At 29.2% G+C, this 23156-nt stretch overlaps 2 protein-coding genes across 2 annotated transcripts; both read right to left on the minus strand.

Moving 5' to 3' along the window:
• Positions 1–874: 874 nt before the first annotated feature.
• LOC145847836 (sulfite oxidase, mitochondrial-like) lies at positions 875–9511 on the minus strand (the record flags this gene model as incomplete). Its single annotated transcript, XM_082953739.1, has 7 exons — positions 9500–9511; positions 5747–5805; positions 4296–4410; positions 3024–3144; positions 2493–2620; positions 1669–1865; positions 875–1069 (listed from the first exon to the last, which is right to left on the minus strand). Coding segments are annotated over exons 1-7 (827 nt in total), but the record flags the coding sequence as incomplete, so codon positions are not given.
• A 10298-nt stretch (positions 9512–19809) lies between these two features.
• Positions 19810–20499, minus strand: LOC145847835 (equilibrative nucleobase transporter 1-like). The gene has a single exon (XM_082953738.1). The coding sequence runs from the start codon at positions 20497–20499 to the stop codon at positions 19810–19812; it is 690 nt and encodes a 229-aa protein (XP_082809864.1).
• Between the last annotated feature and the right edge of the window lie 2657 nt (positions 20500–23156).

Here is a 23156-nt window from a genome sequence, read left to right on the forward strand (position 1 = left end):
TTTTTTAAGGTTTTTTACTTTAAACTTTCTTAGAAAAAAATATTTTAGGGGTTTTTCTAAATCTTTATAAGAATGTAGTTAAAAAATAAAAAATTATATACAATATTTTAAAATTTTATTCCCAGTTTTTTTTATTTATTTACTTTTAAAACATCAATATATTTTTGTTATGATTATACAAGTAATATTTTCTAAAATAAGAGGTCTTTAGCATAGAATTTTAAATAGAAATAAAATTTAAATGAATTTTTACAAGTTTCCAGGAAATTTGATTATAAAAAAAATTTCTTCCTTATGTTAACAAAAAAAAATTATAAAACTGAACATATCTCATAACTTTTATTTTTACAAAAATACTAAAATCAGGGTTGCCACTTGTTTTTTCAAAATTTTTTCCAGGTTTTCCAAATTCATTTTAGGTTTTTAAAAGTACACATTTTTGGGTCTATTTTTAGTTGAAAGTTAAGTTTAAGATAAGAAACTGTATTAAATAGTATAAAAGCATTGAAAAGATTCTGTAAAGCTACTTTAAATATGTTTTTTAATAAAAAAGCTTTTGATGATGACAGCTTTTTTTAATTTATATGATAGATTTTTGAGTCAAATTGAAATTTTACTACTGAACATGTTAAAATTGTTAAAATTACAGGTTTTTTTAGTGATTTTTATTCAAAATTCTAGGTTTTTCCAGGTTTTTTCAAAATTCCCAAATTCCAGGTAAAGTGGCAACCCTGTACAATACATAAATATTTTTGTTCTCAATTTTTTTTTTAGTGAAAAGTGTATATAGCCAACTAAATCTCTGGAAGCGTTTATACTTAAAATTTAATGTTAATAGTCAGTTACTATGGTAACTTTTACTATGGTTACTCACTTGGCGCCAGTCCACCTAGCGGTGCCGATGGCGCACAGCCCCCAGCTGAGCCCCTTGACGGTTTTGGCCTTGGACATTTCTTCCCTGCGGTTGCCAGCGCACTGAATGGTGGTGGTTATGGTGTAGGGCTTGTACTTGCTCTTGAGGTCTTCGAGCGACAGCTCGACTGTTTTGTCACCGATCTTCACTTCCATCCTGTTTTCAGTGAATTTATGCTAAAATTTATTACAAGTAAAAAGAGGATCTTTTGAAAAGCTTTAAGCGTTTAAGGCAACTGCATTGAACGTTTTAACTAAATTTATAAGTTTTAAAAATTTTTTTATTACACCTTAGAGCTTTTTATCAGCTGCGTATTATTTTAATCTCAACAAGTACCAAGCAAATACTTAGTTAGCTTTAATATTTAAAACTTAAATTTCAGTGTGTGCAAGTTGATTTGGATTACTAACTGCGGCAATAAAAATTAGCTTAGTTTTTATTTTTATTACAAAATCTTTACTGGTTTTCTTAAATATCTTAAATTGGAATAAGTCCATAAAAATTTTTTTTAAACTGTTCTTCAAATATGATGTTTAAATTACTAAGTGACTAATAATATAAAACATTTGATATCTGTGTTATGCTTAACACACAATATTAAACTTTTCATACTTTTTTATAATGAAACAGTTTATTTTTAAAGTGAAACTATCATGTCATGGTTTGACTTGACGTTGTCAGAAAGGGTTCAAACTGAAACATTGGAAAAAACGGGTCTAAAGAAGCAAAGCTTTTTACGACTTTTTTCGACTCACTTGAAAGTTTCAGGGTCGACTTGCGGCACTGGCAGATGGTTTCTCACGTAGAACAGCTCGTTGGGAGTGACGAATGAGTCGTTGAGCAGCTTCGGGGGCGGCTCCGCGTTGAACGGCTTCTTTGAGTTGATCCTGAAGGCGGGAAGCCTGGACGGTTCCCGGGCGAACGGATCGTCCATGTCCAAGTTCTTCTTCTTCTGCAAAGAATTTGGCTTTATACTTTTTTGTTGTGTTAGTTTTCTACAAGTTTTTAGTTATGAGACTTTTGGGGCATTTAAAGTTGTTTTCAATTGTAATTCTTTATACATTGCATCTGTAAGGGTGATAAGATAAGATACTCTTAATATTTTTTGTATTTTTTCTTGATTTGTTTTTGATATCTAGTGTTTGTCTTTTTTATATAAAAGTTAAATCAAAATGCTGATGTACTTACAAAAATAATATTGAATTTTTTAGAATAAATAAAGTACACTCTTTAAATAAAATGAAGGTCAAATGAAAGTAAGGAAAATGCACTTAAAAATAATGTAATAAACTTAAATACATAGACAAATTAAGTTGCTTTCTTTTTATTATTACTGTATAGCAATATTTTACAAAAAACTAAATATTTTTTATAACAAACATTTTATCTTAAAATTTCATTAAGATAAAAATTAAAACTAACAAAACTATAAGCAACGTAATTTAGGCACAAAATGTTTTTAAAGGTTGATTGTACAAAAAAATAATATGAACAAAACTGCACAAAATACTTTAGTTAAAACTAATGAAATAAACAAAATTTGTCTTTTTGATCAAGGTAACCCATAAAACAAGCTCACGTCTTGAGGGGAGAGGCTTCCAATTTTGTACTCGGCCAGTATTTCGAGAACCTCGTCGTTCTGGTGGACGGCGTACATGTTCCAAAACGGGTCGATGGGGCCGCCGGCGGCCAACATTATTTTGGAACCTTCAGGAAAACAAGCGAATTTTAATTAAAAGGAAAACTTACAGACGAGGTTAGAATTTTTTGATATGTTCAAAATAGAATAGAATATATCAATATTAAAATACTTTATGTTTCAATAAAAAAATATGCTTAAACTTTTACTAAACTTGCTTGAAAATACTTATAGTGACAGATCTTTTACATAAGCTAAACAATAGCTTAAACTTTCGAATTTTTTCAAGTTCTTAAAAAAATAAAATAAAAAATTAATATCTATTGACTCTAGATCTTAAACATAATTTAAAGTTAAAAATTGGAGCAAGCAAACATAACATATTTAAACAAAACTTGCATAAACTTTACAAAAGTATATTGCCTATCTTTATTTTTATTTTTTCTTTATCAATATACGTTTAAAACCAGCCTCCAGGATGAGATTCCACGAACTCTGTGATGTCATAAACGTCGTCCTTGTAAGAAACCCAAATACCGGTTGCCATGGATGAATGTTTTGCCACCTCGTCCGCGCTGTAGATTGGCAAGCTCTGCAAAATTTTAAAAATTTGTTTTTTGTTTAATTCAGAAGTATGCAGCATTTTCAACTTAAACAAGATTTTTAAAGTGATTTTGTTAGCAATCTGCTTTCTTTTTAAACTTAATTTTGCCTCACACTTACATATGTTGAATGGATAGTTAAAATGTTGTGTTTTCTTTTAACTTTACAGTTACAACTTTTTGAGTTTTGAAAATTATTCAAAAATATAACTACAAAGTATACGTTTACTAGCTTACATGATTTAAAAAGGTGAATAAAAAATTTAGAATTATTTTAAAACAGGTATTTTCTTAAGCTTAATATTTATATTACTTGCTACAATAATGTTTTAATTTTTAAAAAATTTATTATATTTTGAGCTTTAATATTCAACAGTCTATGTAAACCTTATTAATTGCAAACCTTGTGTTTATTATTATATTTCTACTTTTTGGCAACTAATTTCAACGTGAGTCCTGTTTTTTACTATTTTAACTTATTAACTATTATAATTTTTTTTTTAGTCTATAGTACCTATAAAACTCTTAAATATGTAACATAAGTATTAAAATCTTACTTAAGTTAAGCATCATTAAGTTTTATTTTTTGTTGTTAAACCACAAATATTTTAACCATAAGTTCAATATTTTGTTGTTCATTTGGTTTTATTTAATATTTTTACATAACTTCTATTTATTTTTTTCAAAAACTTTTTTCAGATTTGTTTATAACAACTGATGATCTCCTATACGCTAATAAAGGAGTGAAACATTGTTTTGTTGATAATAAACTGTAGAAATAATAAATAGATAAAAATCTCCTTAAACCTATTTTAGTCAAGAACTTTGAATTGTTTGATTTAAAACAAATTACAATATTATTGAATAAGTACAATAATTTAAACAGATAAAGGCACAATTTAACAAAAAGCATTTCAGAAAAACTTTTCTTGAGCAAAGCTTATATCTTAAAGAAATGTATGGTTTTTCAAAAGAAAAATTGCTCTCTTAGTTTTTAGGTGAAAGATTTAGCAACAAAACATGTTTTCACATTGACATAAAAACTAACTACATTTTTTAATTAAAACCACAGTAGCAGGTTTACAAAATGTGCACACATTTGAATATTTAGTATGTTAATAAACTTTTTTTAACCACTCACTTTTGCAACAGCAACTTTATTTTTCTTCAAATTTTCATTGTAAAGACCGTAGAGGAAAAGAGAAGAGGCCGCCACTCCCACACTTCCAGTCAGAACATACTTTCTGTTGCCCCAACTAGCAAGTTTTATTTTTAAAGCCTTTCATTTTAGAACACGTGCATTTTTTATAATTAATATGCAGCTTTTATACAGTAAATGAAACTTTTTTTCATTTATACAAAGTATTAAATTTATTATATATAAAATATACACACTATATAGAATTCTAATACTGTAGTTTCAATAGTTAAGGTTTTTTTTACTACTACAAATTAAAAAAACATATTTTTGGACGTGAATTGTTTTATTTTTGCCTTACAGTGCAACTTTCGAATAACAATGATTTCTTAGCATTTATATGATAATTTTAAAGGCTATTCATAGGTTAACTTCTTTAAATATTATACTTAACGAAAAACACTAATTAGTACTGAGACATCAACTAAATAATTACAACTAAATAACAAATATAAGTAATAGATATGCAACAATTTAAACATGATGAATAGTTGCAATAAAAACATAGGGTTTTCTACTCTTTTAGTCAAAAAAAAATTGTACTGTCCTGTACTGACTTTACACTGTCCTGAGTTGTCCTGAGTCTTTTCAAATCTTAAAAAATTAATCTACTTTTCAAAATTAATGAAAGTCAAGTTCTTCAACAAAACTGGTTGTCAAATATTAAAACTAAACAAACGAAATTTCTAATTTATTCTAAAAAAAATTTGCCCTGAGATTATTGAAAATAAACTAAAATTATCTTGAGTTTTTTAATTAAAAAACAAAATATTCTGAGTTATCCTGAGTGTGTGGCAAGTCTGTATAAAAAAATTATAAAAATAATTTAGTTTAAAATGTATATAAATTCAACATACTCAAATATTATCAAATTTCTTTTTACGCTTTAATTATACTTTAAGTGCTTTTAAAACTTTTAAACAATATTTTTTTATCTGCAAGTGGATAATCAGTTTAAATCAAAAGAAGTTTAACAACAAAAAAATAAAGGTTAAAAAAGTCTAGTAGTACATTTTCCAAGGTATTTTATTTTTGATAAGATATATTAAACTTTTTATAAAACTCTTTATAACAATAACAATTATTTTAAAGTTTCTGATGAATAGATAAAAAAAAAGTTTAAGTAGAGGAACATAAGAAAACTAATTTAAACCATACCTAACCTATTTGAGTTAAATAAGTTGAGTTAAATTAAATAATATTGTTGTAAAATAAGTACATATCATCTATTACTCAGTGTGAAAAGGATACAATTTGTCTCAAAACTGTAATGTATGCATCCAACTTATGTATGCATCCAACTTAAAGGACATGCTTTTTCCAGAGTTCAAAGTTATCAATGTCCGTACTGTATTTTCAATAAGATCTTTGATGCAAAACAAAAATAAACTCACAAAGCAGATGAAGCTGGTTTTTCAAAATTCTTTTGTAGTAACAACACTTTTTGAAGCGCCTAAAATGGGATTTTAGATTAAAATATTTTATTAATACAAGTTAAAACACTTTTATTCATAACAGTTTTTGGTTCTTGTTATAAAAGTATAATAATTATTGAAATATTCATATCAAGTTTTTTAGCAATTATTAAAAGTGTATCAATAGTTTTTAACTAAGCAAAACAGCTGGTATTTAATTTTAATTGGTAAAAAATATCTTTAATTTTGTTACAAAAAAAACAGAATGAGATTTATGATAATAACGTAAAAGTTAAACACTTTTAAATTTATAATTCCCGCTAATTTTTTTATCTATGCTATAATTTTTGAGTACACATAGTTTTCATAAAAAGTCTTTATACATAAAATATCAATAATTTAGCACTTTTTATAATAGTTTTTAGAAACTTATTTTGTTTGGGTTTTTAGAATGCAGCATTTTATTGAGTTTACTCTCCTGTTTTTATTACCTGTTTTCACAGGTAATCAAACATAAAGTTACCACTGTTAATTTATAAAAACAAAGACAGTTTTCTTGAAAACTATAAGCAAAATCAGTTTTCAAAATTAACAAGATTGAAGTAATTAAATATAGATTTGTTCACTAAACTCAAAACAGACCTTAAACTTTTGTTTATACTTGGTATAAAACACAGAAGTATTTTGCAGTTCATAGGTTTACAATTTTTTTGCTACTTTACATACTCTTCTCAGTTTTTATAAAAACAAAAAATAAAAATGTATAAAAGCAAATACCAAAACTTGGTTTAGAATACAGAAAACATACAAAAGTCACTAGCACTTTTTTTAAATAAAAATTAATATCAGAATAAAAAAGCAACATAGATGAAAAATTTGTTGCATAAGCGTATATGAATATGTTTTTAAAATACGACTGTACTAGGAAGTCCATCTTTTACCTACTAAAAGATTTTATCATATTTGTAATGAAATATAAAAAACCTTTAAAGCAACCTATTCTTGATTGTATAGCTTATACAGTATAAATTTTTAAAAAATCTGAATTGTTTTAATCTTTTTTTGAGTAGTGCACATATGTTAGGCCTAAGAGAGCTAAGACAGCTTAAGAACAAGTTAGCTCGATTAGTAAACTTTTAACCAGCTAAAAGTTGCTTTAATTTATTTTTTACTTTTCAGAATTAACAGATTAAGGATAGATAGTTTAAAGGTACCTTCATGAAGAGCTACCTCAAGCACTTTATTTCATGAAAACAAATATTCAACTATATTAATTTATTTTTTTCCACAGTCTTTAATTATTTTTTTTGAAACTAACTAAGTTGAACAAACTAATAAACAAATAAAGTATATTTTGAGTATTTTTTTGAATATAAAAAATCAAATTTTGCATTATTGGATACAAAGTATTTGATATTTAAACCTTTTTTACAACATCAAATCAAAACTTGATCGACTGTTTTGGAATATAAGTGACCAGTAATTACACAATAAAATATACAAGGCACACAGTTTCAATAAAAATTGATGTGTTTTGAGCAATTCTCATCAGTAGAGTACAAAGCTAACAAGAGATAAGATTTTACAAATTTATATGGTTATCAAGTAATCATAAAGTAATTAAAATATTAATTAAAGACAAAAGCAATTAGGAGCATAGGGGGAGGGGGGTCCATTATGATTTTTACAAGTAGATCTTATTTTGTATAATTTTATCTGAGCTGTTAGACATTTTTAACCGCTTAAAAAAAATTGAAGTAGTTTTTGAGATATTAGGAAAATAGGTCGGTAAATTCAATAGGTTGTTAAAGGAAGGCGCAAAAAATGACTATTTTATTAAAAATCTATCTTCACCTTCATTTTTTAACCAATCTTCTTCAAATTTTCACAAATAGTCTATTATTAAATTAGAAAAAAAATAAATACAGGATTTTTTTTAGTTTTAAAAAATAAATACAGGATTTTTTTTAGTGCTAAAAAATAAATAAACCATCTGTTTTTTTTTTTTTTTTTTTTTATTTTAATATCACAACATTCAAAGTCTTTTAAACTATAAAAGGAACGTTTCCTGAAAGTTTGAGGTCTCTAGCTCATAAATTGAAGGAAAAGACAGATTTTTAGTAATTCTTTTAGTTTCCGAGAAAACTGATTCCAAAAAATTTACATGTTTACCGGACACACCACAAAAATTACAATATCTTAAAAGTTGAATAAGATTTTCAATTCTATAAAAACTAGCTTGTAGTTTGTACTTAAAGCTTTCATATAAGAGCCAATGTTATATTCAGTGAAAAAAAAATATTTGACTACCCTATGCCCTTAGTAACAATTAAATTCATACTAGAGTTGCTACTAAAAGAAAATAAAAAGGTCAAGTTATTTTTAAACAAATGCGGGTACCCACAAGAGTTAGTTAACAAAACAATTCAGTTACATTAGAAAAATTTGGAATAAATTAATTAGGACCTGAAAAAGTGTAGTTATTTTAAAACTCCCATTCATTAATAAAAGCTCAGAATCCATTATCAAACTTAAAAAAAAGTATGGTAATTTACCAATACAGCTGCTGTTGTAAAGCAAGCTATATAGATTTACAACAAGACATCCAAGGAGAAGGATAAAAGAGCATGTCCCAAAGAGTGTAGATATTTTTGCTTTTCAGAAAAGAAAGATGGTATACTGGTCAAGGTTTTAAATGCATCCATTGCAGAACATTTGGTTAACAATTCAACATGTGGAAACAGTTTTGATCTAAATAGATTTAAAGCTATTAAAACTTGTAGTAATGTTATTGATTTAATTAAACTAGAAGCTATTTGTATTTTGTTAAGGAAACCTGTTTTATGTAAGCAAAAAAGATGTTGGTTATACTGTTTCTTTATTATTGTAGTACTTTATAAGTGTTACTTTCATTATATATATTTTTTAATGGAAAAAAACATCAGTCTCAAACTCTACTCCTTGCAACAATAAACGTTTTCTTGGGAATATTGATGCATAGTTACAGGGTTGCAATTCATTTTTTCAAAATTTTTTCCAGGTTTTCCAAATTTCTTCCAGGTTTTTAAAAGTACACATTTTTGGGTCTATTTTTAGTTTTATGTTAATTTCTATATAAGAAACTGTGTTAAATAGTATAAAAACATTGAAAACATACTGTAAAGTTACTTCAAATGTTTTTTTTAATAAAAAATTTTTTGATGATGACAAAAAAATCTTATTTATATGATAGATTTTTTGTGTCAAATCAAAATTTTACTACTGAAAATATTAAAATTATTAAAAATTCCAGGTTTTTCCAGGTTTCTTTAAAAATTTCTCAAGTTCCAGGTTTTTTCAGGCTATTTTTGCCTAAATTGTCAAATTCCAGGTTTTTCGAGGTTTTTCCAGGTTTCCAGGTAAAGTGGCAACCCTGTAGTTATACTGTAGATTAATTATAACATAAGTAAACTTGAATGAGTTTAATTATTAATAATTGCTTTTGTTTTTAATAGATGTTTTGATTACTCTTTGATAATTTGTATACTATAAAAATTTGTAAAATATTATCTATTGTTAGCTTTGTACTCTACTGATGAGAATTGCTCAAAATATATCTTGTTTTATAGAAATTGTGTGTCTTATATATCTTATAGTATAAAGACTGTTTTAACAAAAAATACAGAGCTAATTTACATTTACTGATTTGAAATTTCAGTTAGTTCTATTACAATAGTATTAAACTTTACTAACTTTTCTATTCATCTTCAAAGTATGAAGTACCAGACATTTGAAAAAGCTTATGTCAATTTACACAAAAGTTGTGTATGCATATAAGGGGATTTACCACAAGTGGTACTTCTTAGATAAATAAAGTTTTTAACTTTATTATACGTTTTATGTTTTTTAGATATAGATTGTGACATTAGCTTTAGGATGTTTTTTTAAAAGAATGAGTTAAGACTTATTTCTAAAAGACAAAGTTTGTAAAAAAAAAGTTTTATCTCCAGAAGTAACATAGAAAATTAGAGGTTTATGTCATAAAAAGTTGAAGTAATTATATGATAACTTAGAGGTCGGCACGGTAGCATCTATAAACAGCGGGCCAGTTTTCCTTGGTAAGTTACTCGCAGACCGTACTATGTAAAAAAAGTCTTTAAAAAGCCAGATTTAGTTTTTTTCTAATATCTAGTAATCAATTTAGAAATACTATTTTGAAATAAAACTGTTATAAAAATTATAATAGTGCACTAGCAATTAGTTATTATTAAAAATACAGCTTAATTAAAAATTCCTACAAAAATAATCATTTGCGTTAACAAAGTATGTTTAACGCCAAAAAAAGTGGGAAAAATTTCTCCGACCTGTGTTATAAATTGATTAAAATTAATAGCTAAAAGTCGAATTCCTTGACATAGTTCTGGACATGAATTTAAACTGTATCCTGGTGTATGACTCGATAACCGAAAGGTTTTTTTGTACACCAGGTCCTTGGACCAAGTATTTGAGCGCTTTTTTTTTCGTTCAATAAACAATAAATTAAACTAGAAAAGCTATTATTTTACTTAGAAGTAGTAGTTAAAATTTTACAAGTATATTTAAACTAATTTGCATAGTTTAAAACTTAATTATTAGGTCTTCTTAACATTATTAAATTATTTAATGTAAAATTTCAAACATATGCAAAACTTTATCTTATCCAAAAACAGTTTCATCTCTTATTTGAAATAAATTTGTGTTACCTATGCAAAATATCATAACCCTTGATTTGTATTTTAAAAAGTTTTGTTTCATAAAAAGTTTTGCAGACTTTATAAAATAGGTTTAATTACATAAAGTTTTAAAATTTTTCTACCCACTTATTTATTTTACTCAAAGAGAGTTATACTTACATGAAAATTCAAATAATCATTTTTCAAAAATGCTTTACTTGATAGTTGATGATCTATTTAAAGATATTACTATAGTATAAAAAAAATTCTAAAATGCATTGATATACAAAAAAGTTATTAATTACTAAAAATGCACTTTTTTCATAAAGTTATGAAACATTTTTTAACCAATGATCAAAAAGTAGCACGAACTTAAAAAGAAATGCTCCTAAAGATCAAATTAAAAATATAGAGAAACAAGCTAAAACAAAATATTGTTAAAAGAGAATAATATAAGTTACTTAAAATTATTAGAGTTTAAAATGTCGAAACTTAAATTGTCAGAAATAGAACAGTCGTGCACTCCTTAAAAAATAAAAAATAGTTCAAATTAAACTGTATCTAGAATCTAGATGATTTTAAACAAAACATTTCAGAGTCCTGTAAAAATTCTAGGTACTTAGTTCGAAACTATAACTGGTTTTTATAAAACAGTTTGTTTTTTTAATGTAGTCTTAGGAAAACTTTGATTTTTGTTTATTAATTTTGCTTGTTAAACAAATAAACAAATCTAGAATTATTAGAAAAAAACATTCGTTAGTCTCAAAAGTGGTTAAACAACAAATAAGCTTTATGTATTGTAGTAGCGTTTTTCTTAAAGTAAATAAAATCAATCGAAAATGTTATTTAAACGAGTGAAAAGTTTTTAAAACCACTTTTATTAAATATTACAAAGTTAGTTAAAAAGAAGATTGTGAAAGTTTATTTAACCAACTTTTGTTTCCAGGTTTTTTAACAACATTACTGTTAAATAAATAGCCGTTGAAAAAAAAAGGATTCCAAACTCGCCAAGTTTTAGTTATGCAAAAAACATTGTTTATTAAAAAAAAAACTTAAAAAAGGTAGTCTTCCCTCTGATTACGCAATTATGAAGTAGCACTTCTGGTTGAGAGGCATTATTGAATCAAAAAGTTTTATCTTAAAAATGCAGTATTTGCAGTTTTCAAATTAGAGCTAACAATTTGGGGCACGCATTTTTGGGCTGTGTTGAAAATTTGCTTGCACTTTAAAACTTAAACTTAGTTTCAGAAAGCCTAAACTTTACAATAAAAAAGTTTTAGTTCTTACTAAGATTAGTTTTCAATTTCAGACAAGTATTTACTGTGTATATAGTTTTTAAAACATACCATTCTATATAATGTTATTCATAATCAGTTATCTATAGTTTATTTATGGAAAGGAGTGAAGGCTAAATTTTGATGTGTTTTTTTTTTAATCGAATTGGTATGATCAATCCTTTTTTTTTTAAACTTTAAACAATTTTAAGGACCTAGGACTTCAAGTTCTACTTAAAGAATCATGTTAGTAGCTAAAAATAATAAACATTTAGTGCTAAAGTTGAACAAAATATCAGTTTTTTACTTTATTTCAAACTATACCACCTAAAAATATACAATTTCTCATTGTATTTGATTATCAGTCGTGTAGACTTAAACTGCTACAAATGTTAACCTTAGAGTGTAAGAAAATGTAACAAATTTTCCTGTAAACAAAAGTCTATCAAAAAAAATAACAGTGTTGATGTGTATCAAATAATAAACAATGTTTACTCATTTTTTTTTCAATTAAATATTTGACAATCGATTCTTAATAGATTTATTTATAAATGTACCAGTTTAAAATAAACATTTTTAAAACAAAAAAAAACATAGAAATGATTACAATAGATAACATTTTTAAAAGGTATTAACCAATATTTTCAGAAGTAATAATTATTTTAATTTGCGTTTAGTTATAACCGTTCACTACAAAAAAAATATTTCTTACTACCAAAACACAACAGTTTTAAGTTAAGATACTTGTTGACTTATTCTTAATAAAGATTGGTTAGATAAACATTAAGTTAGTTTACGTAAGCTTATTAAGAAAAAATCTTTCTAAAACAATACTTTATTGACATTGGGTCACTTTTAATTGTTTCGAAAAAAAGGATGTATTTTAATAAATTTTTTATAACATTGTTTTTAATTTAATAGTGTGCGTATTTCTTTCTCAAAAAACTAATACTTATATTTTAAAGTTTTAAAAAGAAATCAATAAATTTAGAGATTAAATAAACATAGAACATAAAAAAAATTACATAAACTAAAAAAGCTTCAAACTTACTTTGTTTACAACAACAACAACAACAACTACTCTTTCATTTTAAAAAAGAAAAATTGATTAAAACATTTTCGAAATTTTTTATGTTACGAAACAAAACACTTTATTGAATTTACAGAATAAAAAAAAACCCGACAGTTTAATAATAAATACATCTGATTCATGACAAGTGTAAACAAACTACTTAATCAGGCTCAAACAGTGAATTGACGTTGTAAGTATGAATAATTAAAACATGGACGCACATAAACACTTTTTATTTTTAATTATGAATTGATTTTTTTTTTGTCCGGAAATTTATAACTAGTGTGTAATACCGTTAAAAAATTAAACTATCTTTATTACAAATAGTTATTTCTTTTTAGTTTTTGTATATAAAGTTTAAAAAATTAATTTATAAAACTTTAGTAAATTCAAGTTTTCAAAGTTAATTAGAATTAATCTCATGCACATAATTTATAATTAAAGTAAAACACTTTTTTTGAGTTTTATAAAACCAAGAACTTTTTAAAACGTAATTTAAAAGAAGTTATTAGTGCAAATATGTTGCTTAAAAAAACAGTTTGGAGGAAAATTATGTTTATTTTTTGCAATATTCAATCCAACTCTTAAACAATTTTCACAAATCTACACGTTTCTAAACATAAACTGTTTTTTATTTGACAATTAGAGTAGAACATTGTACATATTAGTAAAAAGTAAGCAACACATACACAAAATATAACTTTCACCGAAAAAAATAATGAAAAAGCAAAACAAAAATAATCAGGTCATTTTAATTTTGAGAAGCAAATGACCAGTGTTTATTTGTTCCGACAACATATTGATTTTAACACTTTAAATTAAATTAAATAGCGAGTTTAAATTTCAAAGACAAACAAAAATGTTTTTATCGTGTGCATTTAAACTATGAAAAATTAAAATCAATACTCTAAATGTTAACAAATTTAAACAGTGTTCTTTCGTTATTACACTAACACACACTTCTGTGTGTTAACAAGTCAACACACTTTAACGGAGCTCTGTGAAAAAAATAAATACTAAAAGAATACTGTCTAAATTTGTTATTAATTATTACAGTGAATTTTTTTTTACTCGGATCTTTATTAGCAAAGGCTTAAATTTATATTTTCAATAGTTTATTCAAATTTTTCTATTTTAACAACCTCTTAATAAAATTTGTTGAACATTTTGTTGTCGATGTCGCAGAAAAGACACACCAACACACTTTCACAAAAGAAACATGACGAAATATCTCGACGACGCTTCTATTCAATGTTCATTTTAAAACAGGCATGCTTTTAATTCGGTTCAAAGCTTTGTGATTTTTCTTTCGCAACTCAGAGTGGTTATTTCCTGGGTGTAGTTGGTGGCGATCGACGAAACGTTCTGCGCCCGCCTGTTCTCCTTACTCCTCCCCACCCTCCTCTTAAGCTCAAATTTCGAGTTGCTCCTGGCATTGGGGACTTTCCCGAACATGAGCCTCCGCTTGTAGTCGCTGAAGGAGCACTGCAAACAGACTAAGTTGCAGATCATGTTGGCGTTGAGCACCAGCGAGACCAGCAGAGTCTTGTCGATTATGACGTTTTCGCGCTGGACCGTGACGGCCACGGCGATGAAGCCCAGGTCGGAAACCGACGCCACCAAAATGGACGCCGACAGCCTCCGGATGTTTTCTCCTGCCCTGGACCTCTTGCTCGACAAGACCTTCTTCTTTCGCTCGTAGGCCACTATGGGGATCAGCACCAGCACGATCAGGGTCACCGGAGAAGAAGGTCTGCAGGAGGTAGACGACGTAGGTCAGGCTCCTGGCCTCGTCCGAGAAGCCGCGGTTGCCGCAGTACCAGAAGCCGGCCGGGTGCAGGTGGGAGCGAACGGACGTGTGCCTGTACAGCAGGTAGAACTCGGCGAAGGGCAGGAAAACCCCCAGCACGAAGAGGGGGCCGGAGCAGGTCTTCTGGAAGAGCATGAGGCACTTCAGCCGCTGCTCCGGCCGCTTGTAAAAGTGGTGCTGCCTGACCCAGAAGAGCGCGTAGGTGAAGGAGCGGGACAGCAGCACGGTGCCGATCTGGAAGGAGAAGAAGGCCTTGCAGAAGGGCGGGGAGTGAAAAGTTTCGACCAAGAAGGGAAACAGAAAGTTCACCAACGCGTTCGCCGAGGCCAGCAAAGAGCTGAAGAGGCCGAAGACGTTCATTTTGTTAGTGACGTTGCTGACCTGGGGCCGAGGGGACTTGTGCTTATGGTGGATCAGCGCCGCAGTCAAGTACAGGGCGGCTACCAGGTCCATTCCGGTCGAGACGAGCGACACCGCGCTCCTCAGCGATTGGTTGTAGGAATCGGCCGTGGAGTTCTGATTGGCTGTTTCGTTTTGAAGAGTGGGCAGAACGGTCATTTCATGTTTTATGACCATAGTACTTTTAACACTGTAATGTTAGTTTCTAGAAATTACTTTAAGTACATATTTTTTTTTGAATATTACTAACTTAGTAAAAACTAATATGAAAACAACACATTTTCGATGTTCCTAAACTTTGATGGTAAAATGTTCAAAATGTTTTTAGATTTTTACTTAGCAAGGAAAAGGTGTTGTATTAGCAAATATACTCTCATTGAGTGACCGTAATCAGATTAAGCAGAAGAAATACTTTATCTTTCTTTAAAAGTTGTTTCAGCAATTACCAAATATTTGTTTTAAGAAACCGTATAAAAAAATTAAGAAACTATTTATTATAATGTTTTTTTTTTCAGATTAAATGAAAATTGCTAATCTCTTAATTTTTACAACTGTTTTATTGTTTTTTAAGATAATAAAAAGACCAAAACAATTTAGTGCTTTTACACGCCGCCAAACCATTGAAGCTGTAGGAAATTAATTGTTCTTATTTTTTATATATTTTTAGCATGTTTTTTTTTGTATACAAATACTCTTCACTTACTGCAATAGATACTCTTATTCTTAAAAAAATATTTTACCCTAAAATAGGTGCTGAGTTATAATAATTTAGGTATTAGCTACGATATATAAATCTAATAGCAAAATTAACTTTCAATGAGTCTAAATATGTATATTAATATGCTGTCATCTTTATTTCGTTATAATTTATGTTAAAAAATGTTTTTAGTTGAGTAACATTTTTAAATTTAATGATTATCTTAAGCTTTTCAAGCTTTAAAGTCTGAAATTATTCAAGATAGACTGTTACAAAAGCTTAAATTAGATTCTAAGTCCTTAGCATTACATTTGTCGCTTGTTATATGTATTTCTAAAGACAAACACTTTCTGTGGTTTCGTTTTAACAAAAGTGCTTAATTTAAACTACAAAGTCACTACACAAACTAGAAAATAAAACCGTTTTAAAAATTATACAAAAATTCGATTTAAAACAAAACTAATGAACTTTTTAACCAACATAAAAGTTAAAAGTTTGACCATTTTCTATTTTACTATACTTTGACCTATTATTTGAAGCTCCAATAGAAAATACTTTTAAAATTCTTTTTGAGATTTATCGGTAACTTGAACTACAAAAATTAACTAAACTAATTAACATGATACTTTTAAATGGTAAAAATAAAACCTTAGTTCATCTATAAACAAATTAAATATTTAAACTAGTATTTTTTTTTACAGTTTCGACTTTGTAACGAAACCCTACCAAAAATTAAAACTGACGGCGAAAGCCTCCGGGCCGTTCGAAACAAAACTGTAGATTGATTTCAAACGAAAGTTCTACTTATACGTTTCTGTCGCTTTCAACCTCGTTTAAACAAAGTTGTATAACACACACTTGATTTTTTATTTCCTTAATGTCAAGCCAAAAGTGTGCGCTTGTTTAGATTTCAACAACGCTAGAAAGAAAGAAGTATAAATTATTAAAGTATTAACGCGCACCAGCTCTTTTTATTTTAAATTATGACTCGGTTTCACCTGTCACGGAATATAAACCCGTTAATTCGAATTATTTAATATTTTCGTCAGCAGCAATAATAACACGTAGATCGAACGAAATTAATTTATTTTTAAGTTTGCTTGTTCTTTAAAGTTTTTGATAAAAAAGGAATCAATAATACAACATATCGATATATTTATAGACACACAACGGGAGAAATATAAATTAATAGTAAGTAAGCTTTTTCAATACCAAAATCGAGGTTTTCTCGGCTGTATTTTTTCAAGGCTAAAAGCAGTTTTTTCAAACAAGTTGATTCAACCGAGAAAACTTGCGAAAAAAAAATTAAAAAAAAGTTTTATGTAAGACGTACAGTTTTTTTAAATTGTATTTTAGCCAAGAAAAGTTTTCAAAGAAAGAATTTAAAAAAATATTTTCATGTAAGATGTTACAGTTTTTTTAAATTGTGTTTTAGCAACGAAAATTTTTTTAATTAAAAATTAAAAAACAGTTTTATGTAAGATGTTACAGTTTTTTCAAATTGTGATTCAACCAAGATAAGTTTTAAAATTAAAAAAAAAGTTTTAAGTAAGATGTTAAAGTTTTTTCAAATTGTGATCAAACCAAGAAATGTTGTCAAAAAAAATTTAATAAAACGGTTTTATGTAAGCTGTTACAGTTTTTTAATTGTGTTTTAGCCAAGATAAGTTTTTAAATAAGATATAAAAAGCAGTTTTATGTAAGATGTTACAGTTTTTTCAAATTGTGATTCAACCAAGAAAAGTTTTTAAAGAAAAAATAAAAAATTGTTTATGTGAAATGTTACAGTTTATGTATTCGTTGTTATTTGGTTTTGCTTGCAACAGTTAAGCAAAAGCTTAATAAAAACTACTGTTCTCAAGATATTTAAATTTTCAAATTTTTGTTTAAAATTAACTTTTACCAAACTACTGATAGATAGAGGTCGACTCGCTTTATTATCATTTTTCAAACTTTTTGTTAAACAAAATCATTAATACTTTTAAAGTTTAAACACTCGCGCAAAAGCATGTTGCATCCCAAATTTCACAAAACAACATGAACGAAATCACCATAGCCGACACATGCAGTTGGACTTCATGAAAAACAGTCACAGTTTAGAATTGCAATGCACTGAATAACAAAACGGCAAAACAGTTTTATTTGAATTTTACCAAAAAAAAATTGAGTTTACTAAAGTCAACAAAATTTTGTTTTGTCCGTCACGACAGCACGGTGGTTTCAACACCATTTGTTTCAGTTTCTCGTGGTATAAAGTAGACAGTCTTTATCTAAAAAAAAAAATATTTGTTTTTGGTTCAAAGAAAATAAGATAAGAATTTTAATACACTTGTGAAAAAAAAATATATATAATTTTTTATCGAAACAAGTTCACATATACGAGTATATATACTTACTTTATATTTATTAAAAAGTATTTATCTCTGCAAAAAAAGTTGCATATATTGTTTATTGAACAATAAAAAAAGCGCTCAAAAAGTTTGGTCTAAGGACCTGGTGTACAAAAGATTCTTTCGGTTATCGAGTCGTAAACCACATGCTTATAGATTTTCTTACGAGCTATTAGATTTAATTTTTTATCCTTGTGTGATAGATACATAGAAGCATAGATAGCTTTGACAAATTTTAATCAAAAAGTATCCACAAATGTATGTATGTGGTTATAAAGCGCTTTTAAACAGCGGTTTTAAGCAAAGTTGAAAAGTAAAACAGCACTACACGCTTATTTTGATTACACCAAAAAAAATATCAGGTGTTTATTTACGACAACGAGCTTATTTTGAAGCTACCAAAGTTCAAAAGCCAACAGCAAGTTTTCATGTTTTTCACAACAAGCTGATGTCCGAGTAAAAACTCGTGTGTGACTTATCAAGCACAACTAACACAAACACCACTTTAAAAAGTTACCACAATTTAAACTATAACACACTAAAAAAAAAAAAACAGTTTTATTTTGATTAGACCAAATAAAGTTGCTTCTACAAAAGTGAACAACAAGTTTTTTCTGTAGCGATAACAAATTGATATTTAAGTTATCTGTTTCAGTATTGTACTTCAAAAGTATAAAAAGCTTTAAAAAATCAAAAAAGTTTTTTTGTGGATTAAAAGTATCAGTTTATTAAAAGTTTTAAAAACTGCGCAAAAAAAAACTATAAATAAAAAATTCCTTTAAACAACATGCATATATTAAGCCCGACTAACACTAACTGCGATTTTATGTAAAATTCCTCAAATTGAAATTGCAATACGATGAAAAACTAAACAGCAGTAAACGCTTATTTTGATTACACCAAAAAAAAATCAGTGTTTAGTTACGACAACAAGCTTATTTCAAAGCTACCAAAGTTCAAAAACATTTTATTTGTTCAAGTCTGCAACAGTTCAGCCTACAAACAGTCCGCCCGCTGCAGTCCGCTCATACTCGCCGTGCTTTCCCGCCTTCGAAAACAGCGCCACCGGATGGAGCAAGCAGAACGAGCTGAGCGCCAGGCAGGCGGCGAACACCGCCTCGAACGAAGAACCGGGCACCCGGGTGGCGAGCAGGGTCAAGGGGTACTGCGCGAAGAGGGTAACCCCCGAAAGGAAGCTGTTCAAAGAGTACAGCGTGCCGAAGTGGCTTTCCGGGAAGCAGTGGCTGATGAAGCTGGCCGTGGTCGAGTACAGGAAGGCCCTGGCGAGCACCTTGAAGGAGATGGTCAGGAACTGTGCGTCGCCGCTGTCCACCAGGCTCAGCGAGAACATCGCGACCATGGAGAAGTCGCAGACGAGAAAGTTGACGGCCGAAGACATCATGGTGGCAGCCGTCTTTGAGTTTTTCTTCGCCAACCTGTTCCTGTTGAAGTCCAGCAGGCCTCCGGCCAAAGGGGCGAGCACAGCTCCCATCGCCACCGTCGTGTTCATGAAGGTGACGAGCTTTTCCACGCGGTCCCCTTCCACTTTCGTCGCTATCCAGGGTTGAAACTCCAGGAAGTAGTTCAGTAAAAAGTTCAGGAAGCAGTTGTGGAAGGCGTTGCTCCAAAAGTACGGCTTCTTGAGGCTCGTCCAGATGCTTATTTCCTGCCGTTTTTCAGTTTTACTCAGCAACGCTTCTTCGTCTTCTTTAGTTTTCAAGAGTACTTTTTAGATCCGCTGCGTAGCAAGGCAACTCTTGATACCCGTACTTGAAGTCCGCAGTGACGTCTTTCGGCGCTTGGAACCTGGGCGTCAGCGCAAAAGTGTAAACGTGAAAAACGACGCCCAGCATTGCGAAGCTGAACATCATCGCGTGAAAAGAAGCCCCTAAAGTGAAATAAATTTTGTTAACGGCCAGGAAGGTGAGGGCGGAGGTCTGATGCAGCCGCACAGGCATGCGATGACGGCGGACTTGTTGGCGGGGGAAGAGGTTGCAGGTCTTGAGGTTGGCCGTGCACAGGCCGTAGCCGCCGGTGACGATGAGCGGGAAGGCCACGAACAGGATCCACGAGGACGAGGGGGAGGAAAGGCTGAGGAGGGAGGAAGCCGAAGCTCTCGAGGAGGAGGTCGCGGTCCTCAGGGCCCACGTGCCGCGGTTGTCCAGCGCCCAGCCGTTCAGGACGAAGCGCCAGCTGAGCGACGGCCGTCGACAGGGTGAAGACGAGGTTGAAGCTTCCGTTTGGCGGTGGCAGGGCTCGTCGGAGGCGGCGTGGTCGCAGGAGAAGTAGCCTTGGTCGTGAAGGACGGGGACCAGCGCGGTCCACCCGTTGATGATCCCGCTGTACAGAATCTGCTCCACGACGGCCATCACCAGCGTGCATCCCTGCTGAAACTGCATCTTTTCCAATCAGTCCTTTTGTACTTGCGTTTAGTGTTTTTTAGATAAGAGCTTAAACTGTAGATATTAAATAGTTTGTTTATGTGTTTTTTATAACTAGTACTTTTCTGTATTGTGAATAATTTTAAACAAAAATGCATATCATTTTAGAATTTATTTTGAGCGCTATTTTAAAAACTTTATCAAAATGTTATTAAATTCTAAATCAATACAGTTCTTATTCACTTATCCAGACATGTTAGGCAATATTTTTTGTAAACATGTCCGGAAATAAATTTTCCAGATAAGTACAAAAAGGTTTTTTTGTGAAATAATATAACTGCTGTATTTTATGCAATTCATAACAAAATAATAAAATCTTTGTAGTGAAGACAGATAGTAATTATGAGTAAAAGGTAATAAAATTATTAATAATAAAGCAATACTTTAGGTCAATTTATTGAATTTATTTTTGAGGTAGAGAAACATTAGACTTACTAACCCTCTGCAACGAAATACGTTTTTAAGGGGGTCAAGCACTAAAGCAAGTAAAATTAACCATTTTTAGTTCCAGCTGCACTAACTCCAAAATTAAAAAAAAGAATAATTTTTGTTTAAGAGACAAAATAAATTAAATTATGTTTTAAAAACAAAAAATTACAATCATAATGAAAATATGTTAACTTATCTATAGTTTTGAAACAAAGGTTTAAATGTAAGCTTTACAAGTATAATTACGTCATAATAATAAACTAAATTGCAGAATTTGAAAACATTCTTTAATTTTTTTTACTGCATCAACCTTAAATATTTGTATCACACAAAATTTTTGTGTTTAATTTTAAATTTTATTAGAAATTTTATCTCGACTGAACTGTCCGGATAAATGAGCGTCCGGATAAGTGAAGTTCAGATAAGTAAATAAGCATTGTATTTCGGTAGGTGTCAGAAAAGCACAGCGTCACTTTAGCACGGGGTGAACTTTAGCACGGAGTGACACTTTAGTACGGCGTCACTTTAGAACGGAGTGTCACTTTAGCACGACGTCACTTTAGCACGGAGTGACACTTAAGCACGGCGTCACTTTAGCACAGAATAACACTTTAACACGGAGTGTCACTTTAGCACGGCGTCACTTTTGCACGGAGTGACATTTTTGCACGTAAAAGTTTTAAATCTATTGAAATGTTTATTTAAATAATATTTAATTATATAAAATAGTTTAACTTAACAAACAAACAACTATAAAAATTAGTTCTAACACTTTTAAAAATATCGCCCTAAAAAAGTTTATAAATAAAGTTTTTACTATGGGCTTAAAATTGAAATAAGAAAGTTTTAGATCTTTATATTTCTTACTTTTTATTTAAAACTTACGCTTAAAGTTTAGTCTTATTAGAATTAGTTTAAAGCATTTAAAAAGTTTTAATAATCTTAGAGCTTATACTTATTACTAGCTTTATTAAAATAGTTTTATGTCGAAAACTTTAAAGTAAAGGTATCAAAATATTTTCATCAAAAATCAAAAAGTAAAACAAGTTAATAAAGTTTTTAATTTACTTTTATCTTAGTTTTAAGTATAGTTAAAACTTGTACTCATTTAAAGCTATGTACTTAAATTTTAGTTTACATGTTGCATAGTTCGTTTTTAGATTTTTAAACAATACACTACCTAATGTGATTTTAGCAAAGAAACAAAAGTGCAAAATAATTCTGTGCTAAAATGACACTCCGTGCTAAAGTGACGCTGTGCTAAGTTGACTCTCTGTGCTAAAGTTTCACTCCGTGCTAAAGTGTCACACCGTGCTAAATTGTCACACGTGCTAAAGTGTCACCCGTGCTTTTCTGACACGTTCCCTTGTATTTAGATATTACTACACATACAGTTGCAAATTTTTCACTAGATTAAATTCAAAACTTTTTACTGATATAGTTTTATAAATTTTGCACAATAGGAAAGTTAATGAGTCATAATAGAATATTTTTTTAAATATACAAGTTAAAAACTTAGTAAGAATTATAAGAGTTTCAGGATCTTTGGTTTTAAAATTAACTTCCTTCCGTGCCGTATATTTAAAGTTTCGGTAAGTATTTTTTGAAAGTTATTTTTTTAAAGAAAAAGAAAGATCGGTTTTTTATATTTTGCCAGTTTCAACTTATCTTTTGTTATTTTATCTTAAGTATGTCCTTGCCTTTTTGCTTCTTATCTAAAGTAAATTGATCAGTTGTTAAATTTCGATTGTCCACAACCACTAGAGATTAGTTAGTTTTTATAAACATAACAGAAAACATATTTCTCATGTTTAGACATAACTTTTGGATCAAAATCAACGAAGTATATATTTTTTTGATCAAAAACAAACGAACTGTATTTTACAATTAGTTTTTTATTTGATTTAAAAATTAATATAAATTGTAAAAAGTTGAAAAATGTTTCAATTTTTATGCACTTAACAACTAAGAAGCACTTAAAAAAAACTACTACTATTTTAAAATCTTCTAGCCTTGAATTTAAACTAACTAAAAAAAATGTGACTTAGTTTAAAGAAAACTAGCATACTGCCTACAACCTACTTTATTTTCTGTCCAAACAAAGCTCGATAATGTTTACTTGATAAAAGCCTTGACCATGATAAATATTTAGTTTATTACTGTCGAGCTGTGAGAAAAACAAGACC

The sequence above is a fragment of the Thalia democratica genome, unplaced genomic scaffold, assembly GCF_965202585.1.
Source record: "Thalia democratica unplaced genomic scaffold, ktThaDemo2.hap1.1 HAP1_SCAFFOLD_1129, whole genome shotgun sequence".
Lineage (NCBI taxonomy): Eukaryota > Metazoa > Chordata > Thaliacea > Salpida > Salpidae > Thalia > Thalia democratica.